This window comes from Lissotriton helveticus, chromosome 1_1 (assembly GCF_964261635.1).
Source record: "Lissotriton helveticus chromosome 1_1, aLisHel1.1, whole genome shotgun sequence".
Classification (NCBI taxonomy): Eukaryota; Metazoa; Chordata; class Amphibia; order Caudata; family Salamandridae; genus Lissotriton; species Lissotriton helveticus.
The window spans coordinates 1,259,396,609-1,259,413,579 of NC_136057.1; the positions used below are offsets into that span (position 1 = coordinate 1,259,396,609).

Here is a 16,971-nt window from a genome sequence, read left to right on the forward strand (position 1 = left end):
GGAAAGGGGTCCAGAACACCAAAGAGAGAGAGGACGAAAGACCACAGGTACCACCTCTGAAGCGGAGACACAATGGGAAAGGGACAGAGCGGTGGGGGCGATAGCATCTCTCAGTGCATCTGGGAGGAGAGAAACTGCCTCGATGTCTGGGGAAGAATCTAGAGACTCAGACTCGGACCAGAGCTCCAGCACAGTGGAGAGAGCCAGCAAGAAATCCAGCCGATGACCCCCGGATCGGCAGACGACATCATATGAACACTGGTGGCCATGCAACTATCGTAGAGAGGGCTAAGAAAGGGGGGGGCAATGACAAACTGGGAATGTTTAGGCCTGGGACCCAGGCATGGTCCTTAAACTATAAGTACACTGGACTGGGAGGTAGTTCTGTGCAGGCATGAGGGCACTGCTCCTCTCCAAACTGAGCGCTTGAACTGAACCCCGCTTGAGTTTCAATTACTAATAGTTGTTGCACACAATTGCAAAGTTTGGATAGGGGAGAGTTTCTGACTTGTCCTGGGGTGAGGGAGTTATGGGGGTTACAACATTCTTAGTTGGGGACACTGCAGGAAGCTTTGGTTAGACTATATTAGGCCGAATGCTAATAAAGGCTGCATTACCCATCTTTTGAGGAGAGCCGTCTCTTGAGGAGAGTAAAGAATGGTGGGGAAGGAGAAAGGGAGCAATGGGTAATGGAATGACATACAACCTCTTCTCCTGGAATGTTAGGGGTATACATACCATGCAGAAGCAACATAAAATATTCTCCCACCTGAACAGACAAGGGGCTCACATCGCCCTGTTGCAGGAAACCCATACCCTGGCTTTAGAGGGAATCGCACAACACCGCACATGGAGAGTCTAGGCATACTACACCTCATACTCAGCGTTTGCTTGAGGGGTACTGATCTGGATAAGGGCAGGGGTTCCTTTTCTACGCACAGGACACAGGGCCGACCCGGACGGTCGGTACCTAATAGTTGCGGTAAAACTGGATGGACAGGACGTAACATTAATTCATATCTATGGGTCAAACTCAGACCATGCTGCTTTCCTGGATACGATATCTGGCATCCTGGTGCCCTACATGATTGGCTCCATCCTCATGGGGGAAATTTTAACTGTGTAGCAGACCCAGCCCTAAAACGCTCTCAACCCCGCTCAGGGACTCCCCGGTTCATAGGGTGGTGAAGGCCTTCAGAGGGTGGCAGACCCGATGGGGATTGGTGGATACCTGGAGACGTAAACACCCACTAGATAGAAAATAGTCATACCTCTCACATGCACACAAACTCCATGTACGCCTGGATACTTTCCTATGTTCACCTGACATGCATGCCTTTACACAGGGGGTAGAATTCCTGACCCGCACGATAACGGAACATAACCCCGTCTTGATGAGGCTATAATGGGGAACGAAACACCAACCCATCGCTACCTGGTGCCTTAAACCTGAAGCACCAGAGGACCGGTTCTTCCTCTAGGAGACTAGGGAACATATAAGTTCCTGTTTCACTGACAATGCTGACCTCACAGATTCTAGGCTGAAGGAATGGAAAGCCTTTAGGCCGTAATCAGGGGAAGGTGCATGGCGCTATTCATTGGGGTCCGTCAGACACTAATTACAGATGTGGAAAGGGCAGACCGGGTGTTGTGAGACATAGAGACACAACAACCTGAACGTGCAGAGCTCTGACGGGCGCTCTAGACGTGAGGAGGAAGTGGCAGTCTAAGAAGAATGACTGAAATGTTTTGACTATAAAACATACATGGACCACACTCATGTGGAGAGAGATAAGGCGGGCAGACGTCTGGCCTGGCTGGCCAACCCGATACACAGAGGCAACACCATAATGGAAAGAGCTGATCAAATGGGGCATCATTTATATAAACAGACTGAGATAAATTGTGGATTCCTTTAATTCTATAAATGCTTATACAAGAGCTTGGGGACCTGAGAGGAAGGAGGGGCGAGGGAATTTCTGGCCCGCTCCCCCTCCCCCTCCCCACCCTGACTGAAGACGATGCGGACCGGTTTGGGGCTGAAATCTCGGAGCACAAAGTTAGGGTAGCCATTATTGGACTGGCCAGGGTTAGGACTACCGGAACAGATGGGCTCCCTTCTGAGTTTTATGCCACATATGTTGGGAACTGGCCACCAGGATGGTAGAGATGTATAAAGCAGCTGGAGAGGAGGGAGTCCTCCCAAAGACCACACAAGAAGCACTAGTGATCCCACTACTCAAGCCATAAAATCCCCCCTTGAATGCGTGACCTATATGCCACTGTTGATGCTCAACTTAGACTTCAAAATACTAAGCAAACTTCTGGCGACAAGCCTTCTTCCATATATGACCACTCTTGTCCACCCAGACCAGGTTTGGTTCATCCCGGGAAGGAACATGACTCTAAATATTAGGCGGCTCCTTTCCATACTAGAGAGGGGTGGACGGGAGCAACAGGAGGGAGCGATTTTTGCCATAGATATTGAGAAGGCATTTGACAGTCTGGAATGGGGATTTCTCCTGGATACAGATACAGAGGTCTACGCTTGGGAGGACATGCACACCACTTTGCGTTATATGCTGATGATCGTCTCATATTTCTGAAAGACATAGAGGGGGAATTGCGAGGGGCCAGAGATATGGTGGAAGAGTTTGGGGCCTAGAGTTAACTGGCAGAAGTCCCGCCTCTTTCCGCTGGTGGAGGACAGACCCCCACTGGAGGGACTCGGGAACTTGCCATGGGAACCTCTTGGCTTTAAATACCTGTAGGTAAAAGTATATAACTCACAGCTAGACATCCAGGAAGGAAACATAGGAGGGGTGTTACGATCATTAAAAGACCGCATGACTTTCTGGGGCAGACTCCCCATATCTGTGGCAGGAAGGATCGCCCTGTTAATGATGGTGGCTCTCCCCAGACTGCTTTATTTCGTTATCACACTACCTGTAAGGATACCAAGAGCGTGGTTCTGAGAACTCGACTCAGTCCAATCATCTTTTATATGGGGGACTGGCTGAAAAGGGTGACACTGAAATGACTGGCAGCGGAGGGCGAATGCCTGTCCCACACTTCAAATCATATAATCTGTCAGGGCAACTACAGAGGCTTACTCAGTGGATAGACAGGAGACTGACACTAGATAAGAAAATAGGCCCCTTCGCCCCTGAGAGAGACGTACTATTACACACCCTCCTGAGAACGACGGGGACACCACAGAAATACACAATTGAACTCAAAATGGTATGCTGGTGCTGGAATAGGTGCCTTCAGAAGACACTGACCTGACGACCTTATTCCACGGACCTCCCACTGATCACAATCCGTGCACAACCGCATGGGGGGCAGTGGAGAGGTCTGGAGGACTGGATGCAGGCAGGGGCCACTAAAGTGGGAGACCTATACAGTGACGGGAATTTATACCACTTGACACATTTAGAACGGACTGGGGTATACCTCATGGCCACTTTTTGCTTCATAGAGCAGTTAAGGGGGCTATATGAAGGCACTGAGGTATGAGCAACCTAGAACCTGATCACAACTCCACTTACGAATACATGGGAACGACAGGGGGCACCATAAAAGCTGTCACCTGCATTTATAGAGCAATAGACAAAGACTCAATCAAACCTTTGGTATCTCAGAGACTACTGGACAGAGGACCTAGATAGGCCCCTAGAGGACAAGGATTGGGGGAACATACTGGATAGGACTCTCAAGGTCTCAGGAAATACCTGTTTTAGGCTGATCAGCTTCTGCGTTCTACACCAGGCATATCTTATTTCAAATCTCATCAACTGCTATTTCCACAAGGAAGATGCGGAATACCCAAGTTGTGGGGAAGTTACAGTGGACCCACTGCATATGATATGGAGTTGCCAGGATCTGACCCCTTATCGGCAGGCAGTGGCAAATGAAACAGCTCAAATCATCGATCGATCGGCACACTGCCTTCTTAACTTATTCCCCCGAACAGCTAAAACAAAGGTCGCCAACAAATTTTAGGACTAGACTTTCATTCTATCCAAGAGTGAAATTACTAGGCGATGAAAAGCACCGGGCAGACCAAGCATTGCTAGATGGAAACGGAAATTGGAGAAATTGGCAAGCTGTGAGGGCAGGATCCTGCTTAAGAAGGCACGAAGGGGACTAGGCAAAATTGAGAGGGCCAGAGCTTGAGAAGCACTAGTGGAGAATATGCTACACGCTGACCCGGGGTCCGAAAGGACAATGCCGGGAACATGGTCCTGAAAGGGAAGTCCAACACGACACAGCCCAGAAAGGGCCATAGAAAAGGCACCACCAGATGGGGAACCTTAGGATAAGCTGAGGAGACCACGAGAGGCTCAAAAGATGAAGACCACTAATAGGAGAGAAGGGCTTCAACACATTAGCTAACAAAGGGCGCCACATGCACGCACAGAAAAACACTAATAGCAACCTGCAGGGAGGAAACAGGAGGGTGGGAGTTGTCGGGGGAATTGCACAAAAGGGATAGTTGCATGATATACAGAAATATAATAAATTGGCATGAAAATGATACAACGAAAATATGTCCCAAATATGTCCCAACAAGAAAAATGTATGTAACTGGATGTATATAAACAGGAAAAAAGAAATAAAATCTATTTAAAAAAATAAAATCAGGGGGGCAAGGATCGCAGCCCTTCCCCATGGGAATAACACAAAGCCAATGCATTCAGTTTCAATCACACCCACACACCACCCTGCTATAGTTACCCCTCATGGCCCATGGATTCCTCCTCCCATGCTCCTCCCTCTGGTCCCAAAAACCTTGGACAGAGCATGCCTCAGGTTTTCAAAACAACTGGAAGTTTGGCATCTGACCTGGCTCATCACATTTGAGTTTCTTCTGCTGCCGACCATTCAGGAACATCCCTCACCCATAGCTCCTCAAATGGAGCCCTAATCCCTAGCCATGTATGGCTACCCACCTCCATGACAAAACAAGTGCCAAATGAAGAAACCTGACTGTCATTTTACGTTTCTTGGGGAGGACAAGGTTGCTCAACTTACATAGCTGAGACATGAGCTTTAAGGACAAAGCGGCAGCCCGATTCAACCGCAGAATTACTCTCTCCCAGAAGGCACACACGTGCAGGCAACTCCATGCAAGGTGTATAAAGTCCACCTCTACAGTTGCACAACTGGGACACTCCAAAGTTTGCTCGAGATTAGTTCTAGGTTAGCCCATAGGCCATATAGCTGCGATGCACAAAAATAAAGTAAATTAATTAGAATCAGGCATTGCTAGACACAGTCTTCAACAACTCACAAGTTCTGGCCTATTCCACGTCCGAAATTGGAACCCTGAGATATACCTCGCAAGCATGTTGCATCCTCAGACGTCCTCTAATCGTATCTGCCTTATAAATTAACGAAATGAGGTGTTGCCCGGACCCCAGCATCAACCTAGTGCCCAATGTAACCGAGGCAGTAGGCGTCCCAGGATAAGACATCCATAGAGTTCTTACCTTATCCGACACACCTGCATAGTGTAGGAATTGTCACAGACTATGACAAACAGATCCTGAACTTCCTCACAAAACATAAATAAGTCATTTGGGTATAGGTTCCCAGCCAAAATCACAACCTTCCTCATGCCAAGATTGATATGACATAGCCTCCTCCTTCTGGTGAAACGAGCCAAAATCCATAGTGGCAGCTCTCTATGAACTGGGGCTTCCCTAATCACCACTGTCACCAACCTCTGCCATACAGCAGCAGTCTGATGCTCTACATAGTGTGCCGCAGAGGTCACCCAGAGCCAGCCATCAATAATGCAGGGAGGTCGGTCCCCTCCATCATACCCTTCTCCCAATTGATACCCTCCTCCATCTATTTCGCCGCATGTTGCATGTGGGGAGCATAATAATAATATCTCAGATTTATCAACCTGATGCCACCATTCTCATAACCCCTCAACAAATTCAGGCAATCTACTCTACTCTGCCTCCTTGCCCAAAAGTGCGAGGTGACGAGGAAATCCAGATGACGGAACACTCCAAAGCGCAGGGGCACAATTAATTCTGAATCGCATAGAGGCATCGTGGCAGAAAGACCACCTTAGACTTTGCAACTCTACCCGTAATTGATAATGGTAAAGTGTTCAAAAAATGGACAAAGGCCTACAAGGAGCCTATGACCCGCTCAGCATTATACTGTAGTTGCTTCTTGTGCGTATGCCCCACCATCATATATAGATAACGAAAGTATGTCATCGCTACCCCAAGTCCAGCGGAAATACTAAGGACTTCCTTTATTTAATTTTGAGACCGGACATCACACCGAACTCAAGCAGCAGCTCCAATAAAACTACAGTGGAAGTTCTGGGCTCTGTAAGGTAAAATAAAGCATCATCTCGGTAGAGTGATGTGATATGCCCTATGGACCGGCACTGATAGAGGCTCCACCGCCAGGGTGGACAGGAGAGGCAATATCAGGCATCCCTGTTGAGTTCCGCATTCTATAGCCCACCGGTCGAACCTATACTGACCCACCCTCACTCTTTCACCAGGGTCAGTGTATAACAGTTGAATCCAAGCTCTAAACTGAGGCCTGACCCCCATAACTTTCATCACCTTTAAACGATACACCCAATCCATTGTATCAAACGTCTTTTCAGTATCAATTTAGGCCAACACAATTTCCTCCTGACTGTCTTCTACCTCGTAAAGCACATGCGTAAGGCGTTTTAGATTCAATGTCATGGTGCGGCCAGGAATAAGCTACACTGGTCTACATGAACCAGCCTAGAAACCAATGGGCCGAAACCAGAGGCCAGGAGCTTACATAATATTTTGATATTGTTGTTTATCATTGTGAGTGCCCTGTATGGTGCAGGATTGGAAGTGTTTCCCCCAGCTTAGGCAGCATGCATATAAGGCCTTTGCACACACTAGGCCGGTGTACCCTTTCTCCTTGTCTTCCAAAAAGACCTCTAATAAGGGCTGAGTCAGTGCCACTGTAAATCCCTGAAATAATGTTGCTTGGAATCTGTTCCCCCGTGCCAATGTTCTTAGGTAACAAGTGCAGGTCTGCCATTAGCTCCTCCAGTGTAACATTCCTCTCCAGTTTCCCTGTAGCTACTGTGCCTTTCTCACCATCTCCAGTACCTCAGCAACCTGTAGAGAACACTGCAAAAAAACATAAATGCACCAACATAAAAAATGGAAAAGCTAAACAAACCTACCCTCCCCATGACAAACATAGTAGACCTGTCATGCTACATAAGCCCACTTGTACCATGCTCCAGGGCATCACAATATCCAGGACATATCCACCTGAGATAAGGACCCTAACTCCAAACCCTCTCCCAACTCCCACCTGTTCGTTAACCCCAAGGCTCCCAGGACTGTGTGTGCAGCAGCAAACATCCCTGAGCTCCTCCAGGGTGTAAATCTCGAGCCCTGTAACAAAAAGATGGGTGATAAACAGTACATGGCTGAATAGGCACCACCTGATAAATGTCCCCACCATGATGAAGTGAGACACCCAGTCATCGAGAGAGTCAGGCCAATGAATGAGAGAGAGACCGGTGCCCAAAATCATGCCCAGGAAGAACACCCCCTAGCTCCCTGCCCTTGCAAGCGATCACTGCACCCTGCAACCTGAAAGAAAAACATTACAAAGCAAATCATTCCTCTGTAGGTAGATTTTGTCGTTGGCACAACATCCACTGAGTGTCAATCTCCGCTACTATTTGCATGGTGCCATCATCCTTTATCGTGACTCTATGCGAGTCTTGGTATTCACCCATAGGCAAGCCCCCCTGGAGCACCCCATCCAGGCAACACAGACAAACAGTACCCCAAAGCAACCCCAGGCTCCCAGTCCATGGGTGAATGCACCATCCCATACCTTGAGCCTATCCCATGATTCCTGTGATTGCTCAAAGAAAGCACCTTGCCATTAAAGAGAACCTTCAATTTGAAGGGGTAAAGTAACATGTACTTTAGGTTCATAGCGTGCAACTTCTGTTTGACTCCCAAGAACCACTTGAGTTGCTCCTGAACTTTCCACGTGTAATCCTGGAAAATGTCAAAAGTAGCATGATTGTCACATTTTGGGATGTTCTGTTCCCTAGCAGCTCTGAGGATACAGTCTCTATCCCTGCAATTCAGTATTGTGGCTACAATGGCCGGAGGGTGCCCCCGGGTGTCGGAGAAGGCACCAGAGCACTGCGCACCCTCCCGACCACAAATATTTCCAACAGGCCCCACGGCCTCACCTGCAGCCTTATCCATTGTTCCAAGACGTTTTCCACTGAGAAGCCCTCCACACGCTCTGAAAACCCCAGGAATTAGATTGGTCGGGGCGTCCCTCAGGATCCTTCACATGAGCCTCCAACTGCCCTGTGACCGTTGTCATCCTAGCCATCTGTTGCTTTAGCATGGAGACGTCACTCTGAATGGACTCTATGTTGTTTTCAGAAGTCCTTACTTTCTCAGCCACTCTCCTCAAATCAGCCCTAACCTTTGGCAACTGTCTTAATCTTATGTTCCAGCACCACATGAGAACCATGTATAGCACCAATAGCTTGGCGTGTGAGCTCTCTCCGACCGGCTCCGGGGAGGAGTCTCTGAGTTTGCTCCCCCGCCTGATCAGCCACTTATATGGCTGACGGAGAGTGGCATACTGGGTGATAGTGTAAGATGCCGGTGTATTTGAATGCTTCTCCTTATCCATAGTTGTGCCAACACAAAGCAGCACACATAGTACTATTTCCCCCACAGCCCCCAATAAATGATGGACTAGATTGCAGGTCCATCGGACTAATACAAGGGGGAATCAACCAAGCTATGAGTGTCTGGCACAGCAGCTCTCAGCACAGCACTCCAGCCTTCAGCACCAGCCGCAGTCAACTGCACTCCTCCAGGGCGCACCAAGTCCCCACATCAATGAGCAAGGGCCATCCAAGAGAAGCTCCCCAAGCAAATTGTCCCTCATATGCGCCTCCTCTCCTGCCACCCAAGGTGGTCTCGGCTCATTGTGTACCTCCTTGGCCACTGCCTGCATGCCTTCAAGCCTCCACAATAGCCAAGTCACAGTCCGTCTGCAGATGCAGTCCCTGCGGTGTGTTGAGGTCTGCGCGCCACCGTCATTTGTCAATCTATCCAACGGGGCCCCAATGCTTGCTGGATACAGGTAGCCTCATTCCTGCACCAATCAAGTCTCCATCTCACACCTGGCCCACTGCCAGTCCCAACACTTGTCACTAAACTGCCTCTCCCAGCAACCCCAGCAGCAGAATGGCCTGACCAGGGTGGGGACACCTCTGCCGGCCAGCAACAGCCCCCGGCCTTGCGGTGTAGCCCCGGTGACACAAGGAGCAGATGAGCACCGCCACCTCATGCAGAGGAGCCCCTTATCCCCAAGACTGCTTCTGGTAGGCAGCACTCTCCCGCAAAGGCCCCACAGAACACAACAGAGTGCTGCTCCTACGCTCTCCCATGATATCTGTCAGGGGCTCCTCAATGCCCCGCCAGCCTCCTTGAATTCCTCTCAGAAGTCTCTCCTCCCGTCATGCCCCGGGTATTGCAACGCTGCCTCCACAACCGCAGCCAATCACCCCACTACACATGCTGAGAGCCACCCCCCCGGAGTTTCAGGTAGGGTGACCAACTGGCATGGGTGCAAATTCAGGACAGTGAGCGCAAAAATTCAGGGCAGAAGGTCAGAATTCAGGACAAAAATTCCAGACAAAAGGTATGTTTTGCATACACATCAGAGGAAGGCCCGCAATAGTGCATAAGTAAATAGACAACCAACACAGTCACAAGTCAAAAGAAGTTTATTGTAGGTTGAGAGAACCTTGCACTCACTGTATCTGTTGTGTATGCGAGTGAAACACACCTGCGTTTGTATATAAAAAAAAAAGTGAAGAAAAAGATCACAGCTGAAGACTTCGCAGATCTTACATTCCCATAGCTGCCAAGATTTCAGATTGCTTACGTGTGACATTTTCATAATTTCAGTGTAATTATGAGTGACATTCAATGACTATGAGTGACACTTTCTCACGAGGAGCAAAATCAAGCAATGAACACATGGAAAACATATAAATATAGAAATTACACCCAGCACCAGAAATGGAAGGGCAGTAGGATGTGTGAGAGGCCCCGGCGCGGAGCCTGAACCAGCCTCACTGACGCGGAACTCTACTATTCATTCACTAATCTATCCAAGTAGCACTGATTTATACATGCACTCACTCATCCATTGACTCAGCCACCATGTCATTCATCTGTGTGCTCACCCACGTACCTCATCTCCTCTTGCATTCATTCATCCACCCACCAAAAAACTTGTTCATCTATCTATCCTCACCCATTAATACATTCTTGCAACCATTCCCATGTCCCCCCATAGAGACTTACATGCAGAAACTCGCCAATCAATGAAAAAAACTCTAAACAAAAAGCTATCACCCATATTTTGGCTTGTTTTGAAGTGTTTTACTCACATATCTGCCAAGTTTTCAGTTTCGTTATGAGTAACATTTCCATTTCTGCAGCTTGCTTATGTGTGACATTTCAATACATTCTGTGGTGTGACACTTTAAGGGACACTTTATAATGTACTGAATAAAGCAGTTAATTTCTCTTTGGTTCAACGTGTTTGCCAGAGAGGGTCTTGAAACAGGCACAGCGCTCACTCACCTACTTCATGCTTCTAACATTGTAGCCCTAAAAGCGTATGATGTCATAAAAACAGCACAAGTCATTTGTGATAAGACCTCCAAGGACACCCGCCTTACCTCTCCCAGTTTGCAGAGTCCCCTGTGACAGTGCCTTTGCACGGAACCTTTGACACACAGTCTGTTCTTTTTTTGGAGAGACCTTGGCCCCTTCCACGTTATTGCTTTACCAACACTTGACATTTTTATCATGTCAAAGACACATTGCGTATTATAGTGTAGCCTACTCCATACAGAGATGTCCGTCACATTATAGACGTCTACCATTTTCAAGGACTCATGGCAAACCTCTTCAAAAGCCCCTATTAAAGCACGTACGTTGTTTCTAGCAGGCATGTAATAGTTAAAACCTCAGAGATGCTGAAAGGGTTTTATTTATTTATCTTATCAGCACATTTCGATTCCCTCTCACCCCCACTGGAAAAAAAACACCGAATCCGAAATGCTGTCACTGGGCAGAGAGGCCCATTATCTTTCTGTATGTGATAATTAGGCTAACACACAGAATGATAATGGGTCTGATAGCAGCCTGTGCCAGGTCGGGGAGGGGCTGCTGCAGGCGACAGATCACAGCAGGAGCTGCCCCCTGCGGTGAGAGTTACGGGCTGCTTTCAGGGGGCAGCTCGCGCCAATGTCTGAAATGACAGACAAAAGGCGTCCTTGGAGGAAACCATTACGGACAACGGACAAGAGGCCCAAATTACGGGCAGTCCGTGAAATTTAGGGACGGTTGGTCACCCTAGTTCCAGGGACCCACTCAGGGCACCAACAGCAGTTGCCTCGCCCCACAGCTCCTACCTCTGACAAGTTCAGGCCAGAGACGCCGAGGAGCGCCGCACCACAGGGATGGGGCTCAGCCACGTTAAACAGGCCCATCCAGGGCACAGTACTACGGTTCGCTTCGCCTCCCAGAATGAGACTCCTCGGCAATGCAGAAGCCCACAGAACAACTCAATTAAGGCAGCCCTCTGCTCTGGAATAAGTATCATGCCACACCTTCTTCCATCTGTGGCTCAGGGCACAGGATTAAGGATGGGTTCGGCGAGAGCGGAAAGTCCTGACGGCCATCTTGCCAGTAAAAGAGAAAACGTTTTAAAGATTCTGTTCACCATTTGTGAATTGTGAGGTCTGATCTGAGAATATGTGAAACTGCTTTTGCTTATTACTAATTCTGCAAAAAAGAATGAGCTAAGATGCATTTGTGTACATTAATTTTAAAGATGTTATCCTACTCCTTGTAGGTGCTGAGAATGTGAGTGCGAAATCCAGGAGAACTCGATTTGCATTAGCTCTAAATTGTGATGCAAATATGGGTGCAAACATATTTAAAAAACAGTTTACGCAATGAAGTGCAGTAAGTAAAGTTGTTGTGCTGCGTTGCATGAACAGGAGAACATAGAAGTGCACCATATCTACTTAAGAGTGGCACAGTTATGCTCTTTCTCTCTCTGTGCTGCCATGCGCCAATGTAGCCACCCTTGTGCCATGGTGCAAGGGTGTCTGCTTTGTAGTCAGCATCAATTTTGTGCAGGAACGGCTCACATCCTACACAAAATCAATGCTTGAGGGCATTTCCCTCTTTGTTTGTCTGCTGCAGAATGTAGCATAAAGGACAGAGGAAAGAACAAGAAAAATGAAAACAATTTTCCCCCCGTTACGCCTGTCTCAGGGGTGCATAAGATTTTGGTGCAAATCCTTGACCACAACTCTTTGTAGATAGGAATTTGAGTCAAAACCCGGGTAAGCCTTTACACCACCCATGGAAAACCCCTTTGACGCAAAGTAAGGTTACTTTGGGTTAAAAACCAACCCAAATTGTGATTTGTATTGCTTTGTGAATTGTAAATCCCAGCAGAAGACTTTGCATAGGGTTGTGTTAGAAAAATAACAAAAAACAGACACAAACTCTTTGTAAATCTGGACCATTTTTGGACCACTTTTTGTACTATTTATAGGATCAACATGAAGCAGTAAGTGCACTCACTCCATTGACATGGCCAGGGGACCAAATAAACAACTGTAATTCATCACATCCGATCCTTATTGATGGTAGTAACTCTGTACAAATGCTAAATATAATACAATAGGAAGCAAAGAGTTTATTTTCATCGAACTGTAATTCAAATGCCAGTCAGTAACTCAGAGAGTTTTTGAGGCTAAAACAAGATTTCAGTCAATAATTTCCTCGAAACATATTTTCTTTTATTCCAGATTAAAACCACAGCAGCACCAATCACATCCCCAGAGCTACCAGTGTGTGATGACTATTTCCGCCAGCAGGGAATTGAGTATAAATACATTAATGGGAGGATCATTTTGAAAAGCACACCGGCGGACAGTGCAAGAGAAAGGAGACAAGTGCAGGTAAGGTGTTTTTTCAATTTCACATTCCATTGTGGTCTCCTGGTTTAGAGGAAGTGGCCACATGGGATGTGGCACACTGCAGATAAAATGCATGGTATGCAAATGACCCCTTAGCACTTTCTGAAGAGCTGTAGTATCCTCTTAGGAAACATTAAAATAAAAAGAGGAGAAGCAATCAAATGCAAGGGGAACTATGAAGGAGAACATCGAAAACTGAAGGACTGGCCATTCAGCCCAGACACTGAAGTACACGTGAACAGAAAATGCCATCATTCACAGTGCATTAGAGCCAATGAACTGATGAGAACTGAACCATTATCCCATGAAGCACACTGTCATGGATGGAAGGAGTATATAAATGACGCTCAGACAGACCGAAGGCAGAACAGATCTGATCAAAAGATTTTCTTTGTTACACAATCTTGAGTCAGAAAGAATTATTACAGTGCACACCTTCTCTACTAGTCTGTCAGATGCAGTAACCAACACCAAAATCCTTGCCTACAAAGGTAATTTGTTGCATTTCATTTAATAAGTACCTATCTGAAGGTTTTTAATTCAATTTCAGTCTTTATTCGACATCAATACCTTAAAAGTTAGTGACTCAGTAGCATCAAAATGTACATTAAAAATAGCTTAAGATATACCCAACTAAATTTATGAATACCCAGATTTACAGCACAAAAGACATTTGCAAACATTTGTCATTAGACATCACAAAAAGATGGAAGAAAATTTTCAGTCATATAAGCAATAATTATCAAAAAATCACGTCATTAAAAGAAGTGGTCGGCCACAAAACTGTTCTGGAAAATATCTTGGTCTAAAGTGCACTGTGTATTTTCTTGTGAAAATTCAATGAGGATAAAAACGGGGCTACTGCCTACCGACAACGTTCAATAATTGAGTGGATCGAGCACTCAGGGCAGGCCTTAGGGGATAGTGCAAAGCAATAGGTGTAAAGTACACAGTTGGCGTATTAGTCTTGTGTCAAGAGTTAGTCGGCTAGGCCAGTAGAGGCTCCTGGAGGCAGTGCTGTGGGGCGGTGAGGCAGGGTAGGGGCAGGGTGGGGGGTAGTAAACTCCGGCATACTACCGAACCGAGGTAGGTACATAAATAAATAAATAAAACGAACTACATTGCGCACGCTGCAACGCCAAATGGCGATGCAGCATGCGCAATGTAATTTGTTTTATTTATTTATTTATGTACTTACCTCGGTTTGGCCGTATGCTGGAGTTTACTACCGCCTGCCCCGCCCCGTCCCGCCCCACCGCCCGCAGCACTCCCTCCAGGAGCTGCTACTGGGCTCGGCATGTAAGGATACGGGACAACGAGTTAGAGCACCTGTCTGCTAACAACATTTTTTACATTTCTGGAATGGGTCAAGATAGGCAAGCCTAGTGCACTAGTGCAGGGCAGCGATTTTGAAGAGCTTAGTTAGCATATTGATCTTAAGCCAAAAGCCAAATGGGATGGGTGGGTAAGGAGCGGACTGGGTTCGGGATACACACTCATTCTATAAAAACCTCGTGGAGGGTTCACTATGTATACCACGAATGATATCAAACCAGATACAAATTGATGCATAAGAGCACAATAGACAATGACAGTTCCTTCCTTAGGGGCTATTAGCAAATATTTAGACTACAAGTCTTGAGTTTGTATTGCCATAGCTTTCCGTCTTAGGAACCACGCCCTTCCTGGGAATTTTATACCGGTCTTGGATCACTCAGAACAATGCTAACACCATCAACAGGGGCTCATTGTCAAATGAATTTACTGTGTTGAAGACCCAGAGTGCCCTTAAACCTTATTTAGATTTCATCACTGACCCTATTGACAGGAAGCTTAACATCCAGTTTAGGTTTGGAACTTAGCTCCTTAACACATTCATGGCCAAATGGTCAAGCTCCTCCACACTCCTCTTAACATGTCCAGTCTGCAATGCTTTCAACTAAACTTTAAATAACAAAAGAAGTGCCAATACTGTGAATGATTTCAAGCTGAATATTCTGAATACATCCGAACTAAACAAGATGTTTTGGTCTCACATATGTGAGCAGAATTAATCCTTTATTTTTTAAACAAATAATTTTTTCATGAGTTTGGTTAATGATTTCACCAATTTTATTAATTATAAGACCTTATATACACAACATTTACATAAATACAATCATCATGAGTCACAAAAAGATTGAATACATCTAGAATCAACATTCATTCATACCTCAATCACTCTATATCTACAACAACCACAGACAAACATGCAATTTTACACTAGAATAACAAAATTCACAGGAAGCCATATATACATTTTTCAATTTGAACAAAACAAGTTTAATATAACTTCTGGCTATAATGGTCTACGCTTTTCAAACTCCTTGTGGATGATAGAGTTCGCATCAGGACCAGAATCTGTGAAGAAAGGAAAATACCCTTTCTTTAGAATCATCGTACTAAAATATCTCTCTCTAGCTAACACCTCCATCACTCAAGCTACGCAACTCTTACCTCTGAATTACAGAGAAGGTATGGTTGGTTTATATAGGCAGTCCAACTAAACTTTAGCACAAGTCTTGTTTGTTTGCCTTGGGTGTTCTCCATCGAGACTGCCCTGGATTAAACCAGCCTGCTTTCAGATGGCACAGTGAGATACATTGAAGCTCTAAGAATTGTAAAATCGGACCCTCGTCCACTGTTTGCCTGTGCATTAGACAAATCTGCCCTCTGAAGTTTAAAGTTAATAATGGAAGTGGAGGTTGTTGGGGCTGCAATACATTCCTCGTGGCTGCTCTCCTCCCATCTGTGCGGCTGCTAGAGAAAGACAAACACCGTAAATTATTTAGTTATCTACGACACTTTTATATCATTACAATGTCATGCGTGTGCCCCTCAAAGTTTTAGCACAGGCAGCTGACTATCATAGCTGCGTGGAGGCAAGCAATTTTTCGCGGAAGCACAGAATTCTGCCCAATTAAAACATGTACTCTTGTCTCCCATCATGTGGGCGAGCCAAAGACTCTCTCTAGCGATGCTCACCTAATTGTCTGGTGACAGCTGTTCTGTCAAGCCAGACCATAAAAATTGAGAATAATTTAATGAACACAATTTTAAGTAAAAATACCACTAAAAAGCGCAAAGGAGATGATGTGGTTTAAGGGTTAGAGCGGTTGACCTCAAATCTGGGGAACCGGGTTGGGTCTCGGCAATGACGGTCAACATCCTGTGATTCTAGGCAAATCACTAATCTCCCGTGCTTAACAAAAATGAATGTGTGCTTGTGTAACACAACTGGTGTTCATGTAAAGTGTTCTGATATGTGATATCTTCGGGTCAAGTTCACGCTATATAAAAGCCTAGGGGAAAAAAGCACCATTGGTAGACAATGGTTGTGACAGACTGTGATCTAGATGCGATTTTAGGCCTGCCACAATGGAGCACGGGTTGGCTACACTAACCAGTTATAACACGGTCAGAGGTTGTTTCACCTTGGAAATTGGTCTTTTTCTGAAAGTCAAAATCTTTTCACCAGACAAGGCACCAGCCAATAGCCAAGGAATAGGATAGGCGTTGAATGAGGTTCGGGGTAAGATGGTGTTTTTGGAGGGGAAAACACAGAACAGAAAAATTAAAATTTTGCACCCAGGAAAGTCCACTCACTGGTTGGATACTTTCTGCTCTTTTGCCCATGTTAGAAATTGTTCACATTGGATTTAGTCTCTCTTTTCGAGATTGGAGTTCTCTAGTGGGGAAAGCCTTTGGGCTGTGTCCAAAGAGCGCTGCAGAGGGCTGGAAACTTCTCTTGGTAAAGTCCCTGTGGATTTGCTTTTGCAGAGAAGCTAGGAGCCTGTTAATACTGGTCAGCTGGGCACCTCAACAAAAGG

At 46.2% G+C, this 16,971-nt stretch overlaps 1 protein-coding gene across 1 annotated transcript in view; it reads left to right on the forward strand.

Moving 5' to 3' along the window:
- LOC144822490 (laminin subunit beta-4-like) overlaps positions 1-16,971 on the forward strand; it is a 500,129-nt gene that overhangs the window by 371,420 nt on the left and 111,738 nt on the right. Inside the window, exon 14 of the mRNA XM_078680103.1 lies at positions 12,932-13,084. Within this exon, the coding sequence (XP_078536229.1) occupies positions 12,932-13,084 (153 nt within the window). The remainder of the gene's footprint in view (positions 1-12,931; positions 13,085-16,971) is intronic.